The 10,911-nt window shown below is 40.1% G+C and overlaps 1 protein-coding gene across 2 annotated transcripts in view; it reads right to left on the bottom strand.

Moving 5' to 3' along the window:
* Nucleotides 1-2,208: 2,208 nt before the first annotated feature.
* Nucleotides 2,209-10,911, bottom strand: part of prkd2 (protein kinase D2) — a 62,085-nt gene continuing 53,382 nt past the window's right edge. For both annotated transcript variants that reach the window (XM_026943404.3, XM_026943405.3), the window contains 3 exons: nucleotides 3,545-3,812; nucleotides 3,182-3,267; nucleotides 2,209-2,947 (listed from right to left, as the gene is read on the bottom strand). In XM_026943404.3, coding sequence (XP_026799205.1) covers nucleotides 2,726-2,947; nucleotides 3,182-3,267; nucleotides 3,545-3,812 — 576 coding nt within the window. In that variant the 3' untranslated portion in view covers nucleotides 2,209-2,725. The remainder of the gene's footprint in view (nucleotides 2,948-3,181; nucleotides 3,268-3,544; nucleotides 3,813-10,911) is intronic.

Raw genomic sequence — 10,911 nt, 5'->3', positions numbered from 1 at the left:
AAATTTATATCCCAAATTTATATATTTCTGTAAAGCTGCTTTGTGACAATATCCATTGTTAAAAGGGCTATACAAATAAAATTAAATTGAATTGAAACTTAGTTCTTGTTATTAATTATTTTATAGTAGCTATTTACAGTCATTTCCTCAACAGCCTATATTTTTGCATCTTTCTGGAAGTTAATAATACAACAACAAAAAAGTACAGTGGCTATAAAAAGTCTACATGCTCCTGTTAAAACTGCAGGTTTTTGTGATTAAAAAAAAAAAAAAAAAAAAAAATCTGCCGCTCCGTTGCCGAAACCCAGGAGATCAGCACAGAATGGAAGCCACGTAGAGAAACCTAACTCTTCTGGCACATATAGTCCAGTCGCTAGCCCGAATGCAGGACCAGCAGCATCAGGCTCTCATGGGTCTACAGCAACAACAGCAAGAAATCCTCACAAAAATTGTGAAGGAGGAAGCTATGGACCGAGCCATCATCCAGAGCCTACTGGCTTCTTCATCCTCCTTTATCATGAGCCCCTCCCTAAGCTCCTTATCGCTGGTCATAATGACACCCCAGGATGATGCCGAGGCATGCCTGGAGTTTGAGAGCACCACCTCAGCATGTGAATGGTTGAGGGGAGAGTGGGGGTAACGCATTTAGGCCCGCTTGACTGGAGAAGCCCAGCTGACAGCACGCAGTTTTCCCCAAGACATTACTGGGCTGTGTGAGTTGGTTTGGAGTGGCCAAGGCTGAGGCCATCCAGCTGGGGGAGGATCACATGTCTGCAAACTCAAGACACGGGCATGCCATCATGCCTGCAGCCAAAGCACCACCTACACCAACACCATGGCGGAAGAGACCAGCTTCAACTGCCCCAAATCCAGAAGCCTCGCTTCCCGGATAGGCCTTTCCTACACAAACTCTGGCCAGAGTCAAGAGCACAGTCCACAGGCAGATCCAGAACCCTCGCCACCTCATCCAACATTATTTTGTCTTTTCTTCCTATTCCCCAGGGTGCCACAGAGGCCCAGAGAGCTGGAATGGGGCCTGGGCAGGTCTACTGGGGCTGCAGAGAACTGGGACATTTCCAAGCTGAGTGTCTGTGGATAGATTTTGGGCAGGTGCTCAGATCTCCACGGCCCCCCCCCAATCCAGCGCAGACATACAGAGTGCTGGTATATACGTCAGGCCTTGGTGAATTTGGGTAGTGTACAGACCTTAATCCACCAAAGTATGATTCAAGACATGGCTTTGGAGAGGTGTTGGGAGGTTAAGGTGCAGTGTATTCATGGGGATGTGCACCCATATCCCATGGAGCCTCTCATCGTCACTTATAATGGACAAAAGCATAGTCTAAAGGTGGCTGTTAGACCCCACCATTCCCACCCAATAATTTTGGTCATGGATTGGCAGGGATTGAGGGAATTAGCAGCAGATTTAGGACTGGGTGTGAACTGGCCTTTAGCACGGTGTGAGGTCTATGCTGCCCTGGCTGCTGATGCACTTCCAAGTACATTGCTTGACCATGATCTGCCTCCTCAAACCTCTAATGGATTTCGAGCTGTAGCAGTCATGTGATAATGGGTGAAAGCATGCTTTTGAGTAGGTGGTGGTGATTGACTGGGAAAACATTCCGGCTGAGACAGCACTTGCTCCATTTTGCATTATTAGGGAATGCTTATACTGAGTGAGCCAGTACACTCAAAGGGGTGAGACAATGACCCAGTTATTTTTTTTTTATTCTTTATCAAAGAATCTGGTTATCAAAGAACCAGGTAGAGCTTCCCAACCCCATTTCCTGCTAACCTTTTTTTTAGTCAGGAATTTTGTTAAATAGCTTTTCTATTCGATATAGGTGCATATCTGGGACATCACAGATATGCACCTATATCATGGACATAGATGTTTATAGCAAACTGGGATGTTTGATGCACAAATTTTATCGTGTGAATGTATGCGTTAATTTAATATGGAAGTTAATGAAGCAGGACATACCTAAATCATTGTTTTACAGAATGGTCCATATATTGCTCCATATGATTTTTGATATAATTTATGCAATTGTACTCTTAGGTCACAGTACATTTAAGAGTTCAGAGTAATCTACAGTATTTGTTTATGTATTTGTGATTTTACCATAAATGGAATATTTGGTGAGGAAAAATAAAAAAAAATGAGTAAGAAACACTCCCAGAGAGAAATTATGAACAGGCATGCTATTGTCTGAAAAGCATGTTCTTTATTGTATGGAATATGTACACAAATCATCCAATTTGCAATGTCTATTGACTAACTATATGACATCAGTGAAAAACTGATTAAATCAAATCCATTAACCATATTGCATATTGTAATACTAAGAATATAGACTTATCACCAATGTGAACTTAATCAGGGGCTAAAGAAGCATTAAAAGAAATATTTTACAATAACATCTTTGCACTGTACACATTTATATTTGCTTTTATTTTCCCCCTACCTCCATGTATTGTAAACTAAGGAAAGGTTTGGCTTAAAGGAACCTCTACCTGTCTGAAGAGATAGATACAGCTGTGGTGTCTTCATCAACAGAGTTAGAGCATACAGCTGTACATAGTGCAAAGAAGGTAGAGGGAGTTGATAGATGAAAAGGAAAGAGAAGAGGTCCAAAATGTAAGTGTAAAAATCTATTCAAGCCAATTTTGAAATTAGCTAATTGCCCACATCCAACTAACATTTGGCTGCCTCTTCCACTTTTCAGAGGATGCTAACACGCTCAGTCAGTCCCTGCATACAAGCATCGTCAGTGTCCTCCTGCTCGTCATCAGAGGCAGATGATGCAGGTACCAAGTGAGCTGGATAAGGCAATGTGTGCTCCTGAGCGAACCTCTGCCAGCGAGCATCATCACTTTCATGGGTTATATAACGTTCACGAAGCTTTGATTCCAGTTCTCTCAGGTCCAGCCATGTCTGATAGTCCTTAGAAGACAGCATGAGAAAAAAAAAAGATAGATAGAGTGGGAGAGAAAGATGGATTTGGAGGCAATGATAGTAAATGATGTTTGTTGCTCTCTGGAAATGTATTTTTCAAAAAAAAAAAAACTTCTGCTTTTATACTTATTACTTTTTCTGTTTCCTTGCTATTTCAAATTTCTCTAATCCAGTTCTTGAGTCCAGTAATCCTATACCTTCTGTACATGTGTCTAATGTTACCTGTAAATAGACGTGACTCAGGCTCTTGTCCACACTAAAGCGTTTTCTCAGCTTCACTTGAAGCAGGTTATTGATGAGATCAATAGCTGTGAAAAAAGGAAGAGATGACATAAAATTTGTATTGTTCTGGTTTCTGCTCTCTATTAGAAAGTAGAATTGTGCATTTTCTACAATTCTAAAATTTCAACAGCCAAGTACTTGTTCTAAGCTTTCAATCATATTTTAATAATGTGATTCTTATAATTGCTATAAGCATTATGAAGAGCAGACATTATGTAGGTACAGTAATCACTGAATTGCATTGGTGTTCTGTTCTTATTTATCTTAAAAGGCAAAAACTGGTACTAATATCAAGAAATTTACCTTCTGGAGAGATTTGTTTCCAGGGGTTTGGTGGGTACATGAAGGCAGCATTGTGGATCTGGTCATTGATGTCTTCGTCCTCATTAAAGGGAAAGGTCCCGCTCAAGCTGACATACATAATGACTCCGACAGACCACATATCCAGAGAACGGTTGTACCCCTGGTTCAGCAGCACCTCTGGAGCTAAGTAAGCAGGTGTTCCCACCACAGAGCGCCGAAAAGACTTCTCCCCAATGATCCGGGCAAAACCAAAATCACACAGCTTCACCTGGAAAGAAGGAGTTTCAGAGAAACACATGGTAAGAAATGAGAAATGTTAAAAGTACAATATTAGTATGCTAATATTAGTATACTAATATTAAATAATACAGGTGCTTATCTTCATCTCACACTGAAAGTATATTTATTCTAAGAGAATAAAGAAAACAAAAAAAGTGAAACAATTATTTGAAACCCATGACATTTTTGTGAACAAAATATAACAGAAGTATGTTCCTGTTATATTTTGCTTTTTTAAGTTCACCTGTGTGTTTAAGAACGCTTAAGCAGTCATCCATGACTTCCCGTTTCACTCTAGTTTGCTAGGCTTTAGCGTAACTTTGAATGGAACCGGGTTTAAAGGTCAGTTGGGACCTTTTAAGGTCAAATGGATATAGATACAGCCTTTTGACAATTAAAAAGCAGCCACTTGCAAGCTGGGTTTGGCATTAAATGATAAGTGATGATCCAAAACATACACCCAAATCCACACAAAATAGTTTAATGACCACAGAATCAAGCGTTTGACAATTATTGGCGATAATTGCCAGTCATTTTGGATCTGACATCCATTCTTGGATGACGACGAAAACTGCAATATTCTCTCTGTTGAAGGTTGCCAGAATTAGTCTGTGGATTATTCAGGAAATAGATGGGAGTTAATTGGGATAACCCTAAATGTAGCCTAAATGTGTTTAGTGGCTCTAAAGTTTGCACTGGAGCTATATAGAGACAGTAGTTAAAAAGTAAGGGTTGCTTATAACTACCAGTTTATTTTCATACAAACTTGTTTCTTACTGGAATCATTGCTGGAATGCGTCTGTGTTTAACCTATACTGTTTCTTTCTTTTTTATCAATAATTTTAAGATATTCATCTGCTGTATTCCTTTCCTTTCTGCCGTATTTTAATTTTTTCGAAGAACGCATTTTTTTTTTGTCAAGACAACAAGCGGAGGCCATCCACGCCGGATCCACGCCATCTAAAAAAATATCAACTAATCTTCGACTAAGGTATGTTAAATAACATGGCAAGCATTCAGCTTGTTCAGTGTGTTGAGTGCAGGATGTTTAGTCACTCTTCCTCCGTCGTTAATAATAGCTTTATTTGTGATAAATGCATGTTAGTTAGCTCTCTGATGGAGAAGATTGCAGCATTAGAAGTGCGCATCCAGACTCTAGAGAGGGTTAGTGAGAGTGAGAGCAGCGTAGTTTCTGTAGGGGAAAGTCTGGATGCCTTAGGCGGAGTTAGTAATCCCCCAACTCCGGCATTAGAGCCCTCACAGCGGGGCAAATGGGTGACGACTCGGCGGCATAATCACAAAGCCAAAGCTAACGCTAAGGCTCGCCCACGGGAGCACCACTCCTCTCCGCTTCACGTGTCCAACAGGTTTGCTCTCCTCAGTGAAGCACCCGCTGAGAAACCTGAAAGAGCTCTGGTTATAGGTGACTCGATCTTAAGGCATGTGAAATTAGCTAGGCCTTTAGGGGCACCAACAGCTTTAGTTAGGTGTATACCGGGAGCCAGGGCGCCGGACATAGCAGGTAATCTTAGGGTCTTAGGCAAGCACAGGTTCTCAAAGATAGTTATTCATGTAGGAGCTAATGATATACGCCTTCGTCAGTCTGAGGTTACTAAGAGTAACATGGTAGAGGTGTGTAAATTAGCGAAGGTGATGTCCGATGCTGTAGTATGCTCTGGCCCCATCCCAATGCGGCGTGGCGATGTAGCTTACAGCAGGTTATGGTCGCTGAACTGCTGGATGTCCAGGTGGTGCTCTGAAAACAATGTGGGCTTTATAGATAATTGGACTATCTTTGAGGGCAAGGCTGGCCTGTTAGGGCGGGACGGTGTCCATCCCACTAGGGAAGGTGCTGCTCTCATTTCTTGCAGCATAGCACATAGTCTCAGAACAGGCCTAGTTAATCAGTGACAATCCAGAGCCAAAGGCCAGGGAGCAGACAAGCAGGCTAAACCGACCGTCTGCTAGCTGCACTGAGTCGTCACTTAGGTTCCACCGTATTGAGACTGTGTCTGTTCCCCGAGCCAAACAAAATTATAGACATACTCAGACAGTTTGTTTTAGTAACCTAATTAACATAAAATTAAATCAAACGAATGCACAGCCAACACCTTTGATCTGAAGCTAGGACTGTTGAATATTAGATCTCTTACATCTAATGCCCTTTTTGTTATTTTTGATTTGGTACAGTTTTTACGCCAGATGTCCTTCCTGACACAGCCCTCCCCAATTTTTTTTTTATCCTGGCTTTGGTCCGGCACTGAGAGTGCACACAACCCCATAGGCTAGGGTTGGTTCCCTGGCCGGGAATCGTACCCAGGCCACAGCTGTATAAGCGCTGTATAAGCGCTGTGGCCTAACCACTAGTCCTCCAGGGACCAGATTAAACCAAATGAGTATGTAGCATTAAATGAAGCTAGTCCACAAGGATACAGTTAAATACGTCAGCCTCGTCTAACTGGCAAAGGAGGAGGCGTCGCTGTCATTTATAATGATAATCTAGGTGTCACACAAAAACCTAGTCATAAATTCAATACTTTTGAAGCTATTTATACCAACATAACATACATAGCTACAAAAAATAAGTCTACCCAGACAATTCCGCTAATTATTATTTACAGACCCCCAGGGCCATATTCTGAATTCCTTTTTCATCTCTAACCTGGTTGTTTCTTTAGACAAGGCATTAATTGTTGGAGACTTTAATATTCACTTTGATAATCCAGATGACCCTCTGAGAACAGCAGTTGTGTCCATTCTAGATTCTGTAGGGGTTAATCAGAATGTAATAGGACCCACCCGTAGTGGTGGTCACACTCTTGATTTAATACTAAAATTCAAATTAAATATAGAAAATATAGTCTCATTTCCACAGTCTGAAGCTATCTCAGATCATTACCTCATCTCATTTAAAATGTGTCTTAATCATAATATATGCACCTTGCCACACTACCGCGTCAAATGTACATTCACGTCAGCAACTGCACAGATTTTTATCAGTAATCTCCCAGATCTATCAACCATGATTGGATCACCATCTGAAACCCGAAGAACTTGACCAGGCAACTGAATGCTTAGAATCAATGTTCCAATATGCGCTAGATAAGGTAGCTCCACTAAAAAGAAAAATAATTAGGGAGAAATTAAAAACACCTTAAAACAGACCACTAGAAAATTTGAATGTAAATGGCTTCAAACTAAATTGGAAGTATTTCAAATAGCATGGAAAGAGAGCCTTCTGAGCTATAGGAAAGCTCTTAGTGCTGCTAGATCAATGTATCTCTCCACCATAACTGAAGATAACAAAAATAATCCTAGATTCTTATTTAATACTGTAGCAAAATTGACTAGGAATAAGATCACAATAGAAACATGCACACAATCATTATATAGCAGCGATGATTTCATGAATTTTTTCAAGGGTAAAATTGAAAATATTAGGCAAAAAATACAGACTATTAATTTAAAACCGGACAGTTTTATAACTAACCCTGTAGATGATAATATAATAATATCAGATCAACAATTACAATGTTTTACTCCCCTTGAAGAGACTGAACTAATTTCACTAATTTCATCATCAAAATCATCAACCTGTATACTAGATCCTTTACCTACTTGTTTCTTCAAACAGATAATACCAGAAACAATTGAACTTCTTTTAAAAATTAATCAATTCTTCCTTACCACTGGCTATGTACCTAAATCTTTTAAATTAGCAGTTATCAAGCCTTGATTAAAAAAAACCTGAGATCAACCCCTGTCAGCTGTCCAATGATAGACCAATATCAAACCTCGCTTTATCTCCAAGATGCTAAAAAAGGTTGAGCACAGCAGCTATGCTCACACTTACATAGGAATAACATTCATGAAATGTATCAGTCAGGATTTAGGCCTCATCATAGCACAGAGACAGCACTGGTAAAAGTTGTAAATGACTTACTACTGGCCTCTGATCAGGGTTGTGTCTCCTTGCTGGTGCTGCTTGACCTTAGTGCAGCTTTTGATACCATTGATCATGCTATTCTCCTCGATAGACTAGAAAATGTAGTAGGCATTATGGGAACGGCCCTTTCCTGGCTCAGGTCTTATTTGACTGATCGTTATCAGTTTGTAAACATAAATGGTGACTTTTCTACACATACTAAGGTACACACAAAGCTCTGTTTTAGGCCCACTGCTCTTTTCTCTATATATGCTACCTCTGGGCAAAATTATTCATAAACATCGTGTTAGCTTCCACTGTTATGCTGATGACACACAGTTGTATGTGATGACAGACACCAGCTTAATAAAGTTGAGGAATGTGTAAAGGACATTAGACACTGGATGCTTATTAACTTTCTCTTACTTAATTCTGACAAGACAGAAGTACTTGTACTATGACCACATGAAGCTAGAAGTAAGCTTTCTGATTACATAATAACTCTGGATGGCCTTTCTGTTTCATCATGTGCAGCAGTAAAAGACCTTGGTGTGATTATTGACTCCAGTCTTTGATTTGAAGCTCATGTAGATAATATTACAAGGATTGCTTTCTTTCATCTCAGAAATATTGCTAAAATAAGAAATATAATGTTACTACATGCTGCAGAAAAACTAGTTCATGCTTTTGTTATCTCTAGGTTGCATTATTGTAATGCCTTACTGTCTGGATGCTCCAGTAGATGCATAAACAAGCTCCAGTTAGTCCAGAATGCAGCAGCGAGAGTCCTTACTAGAACCAGAAGATATGACCACATCACCCCTATCTTATCCACACTGCATTGGCTCCCAGTCAAATTTCGTATTGATTATAAAATACTACTATTGACCTATAAAGCACTAAATGGTCTCGCGCCACAGTACCTGAGTGAACTTTTGGTCTTTTATGATCCACCACGCCTACTTTGATCAAAAGGTGCAGGCTATTTGTTGGTACCTCGAATAGTGCATGCTACAGCAGGGGGTAGAGCTTTCTCTTACAAAGCCCCACAGTTATGGAACAGCCTTCCACTTAGTGTTCGGGGCTCAGACACAGTCTCAGTGTTTAAGTCTAGGCTGAAAACATATTTGTTTAGTCAAGCCTTTTGTGAATAGTTTTTTCTTAGGTACAGGGGCAGGTCTGGAGGGTTCACACGCATAGAGTGTTGTGGTGAACTGGGATGTTTGGATGCTGTCGCCCCCCCCACTCTCACACGTTCACTCAGGTGTGTTGATGGTGGAGTGGCTGGAGCTTTATGTCCCAGGACTCCCTCATGTCTGTGTTAGCTTCTGGCTCTCCCTTTTAGTTATGCTGTCAAAGCTAGTCTTGCCGGAGTCCCTGCTTGTTCTCTGCACACAAAGTACATTGTCCTTAACCATTACGGGACTAAAGCTCACCTAACAATCTCTCCCTCTCTCTCTCTCTCTCTCACACACTGCCGAGCTACACATGCTACTCCTGAGATACCAGTGATCCTGACCCCTTCTGCTCTCTGGACCTGCCTGTTCCATGCTGATGCTCTACTTCTGGTTGGAATTGAATTAATTGTTATATGCCTTTTAATTAACTTAATAATAGTTGCCTTTTAGTACTTGTCAGCTAAAATACATTTTCCAGATTAAAATAAAATTGTAACCCTATGTTTATTTGGCACTAATGTACAGTATTGCTGACACTGTAAGTAATTCTAAATATGATTATGCATATCAGGTACCATGAAAGTGTCAAGGTGATAAACCCAACCTTCATAACTATGAAAGATATAATAGGTTAAAGTGAGGGTGTTTATCTGTCATAGATTTTCCTACAGCTTCATTTGTTTGACATTTGATTAGACAACTGATTACAATTTCTCCAAATTTGTTTTTGAGAGAGTAAATGTGCCATATGTAAAATTTAGAGTCCTCTGTTGCCTGCAAGGCACATTGCAACCAGTCTCACTCCTAGTAAAATGTATTTTCCATCTGGCTGGAGCAATGGTCATCATAGCTAAAGCTAAAAAATTACAGCAGCTCAGTGAATTTATCAATTAAGTCATTACTGCTTTTATATGCATATACAGTCAGGTCCATAAGTATTTGGACAGTGACATAATTTTTGTAATTTTGTCTCTGCATACCACAATTTATTTGAAATGAAACAATCAAATGTGGTTGAAGTGTAGACCTTCAGCTTTAATTCAAGCTGTATAACCAAAATATTTAATGCACTAAATTTTTAATAATTGCATCCATTTTTTACATAGTCCCTCCATTTTCACAGGCTCAAAAGAAATTGGACAATTGAACAATAAGCAGTTTCATGGCCGGATGTGGCCTGTTTCCAGATGTGGAGTTGATACCAAGTGTTGAATTTGCATTTGGTAGCTGTTAATGGGAACTCTCAATATGTGGTCCAAAGGAGGCCACCATTAGGCTGAACAAACAAACAAACCTATCAGAGAAATAGCCAAAACTTTAATTGGTACATTCTTAAAAAGAAGGAATGCACTGGTGAGCTAAGCCACATCAAAAGGCCTAGAAGACCGTGGAAGATATCTAAAGTGGATGTTCACAGAATTCATTCCTAGATGAAGAAAAATCCCCTCACAACTTCCAGCCAAGTCAAGAGCACTCTTGAGGAGATAGGCGTATCATTGTCAAAGTCTACAATCAGAGAGGCCTTCACAAATGTAAATACAGAGGATTTACCTCAAGATTCAAACCACTGGTAACACTCAAGAACAGAAAGACCAGATTAGACTTTGCTAGAACATACAAAAAAAGCCTGCCCATTTCAGGAACAAGATTCTTTGGCCAGATGAAACCAAGATGAACTTGTACCAGAATGATTGGAAGAGAAGAATATGGAGAAGCAAAGGGAAGGCTCATGATCCAAGGCATATCAAATCATCTTTCAAACATGGTGGAGGCAGTGTTATGGCATGGGATTGTATGGCTGCCAGTGGAAGTGGTTCACTGGTGTTTATTGATGATGTGACTGCTGATAGAAGTAGCAGGATAAACTTTGAAGTGTATAGAGCTATACTTTCTTCTCAGATTCAGTCAAATGCTGCAAAACTGATAAGACAGCGCTTCACCATAAAGATAGATAATGAACCAAAACATACCGCTAAAGCAACCCA

This window comes from Pangasianodon hypophthalmus, chromosome 14 (genome assembly GCF_027358585.1).
Source record: "Pangasianodon hypophthalmus isolate fPanHyp1 chromosome 14, fPanHyp1.pri, whole genome shotgun sequence".
Taxonomy (NCBI): domain Eukaryota; kingdom Metazoa; phylum Chordata; class Actinopteri; order Siluriformes; family Pangasiidae; genus Pangasianodon; species Pangasianodon hypophthalmus.
The sequence above is the reverse complement of the archived record's forward strand: the minus strand, read 5'-3'. Positions and strand labels throughout refer to the sequence as shown.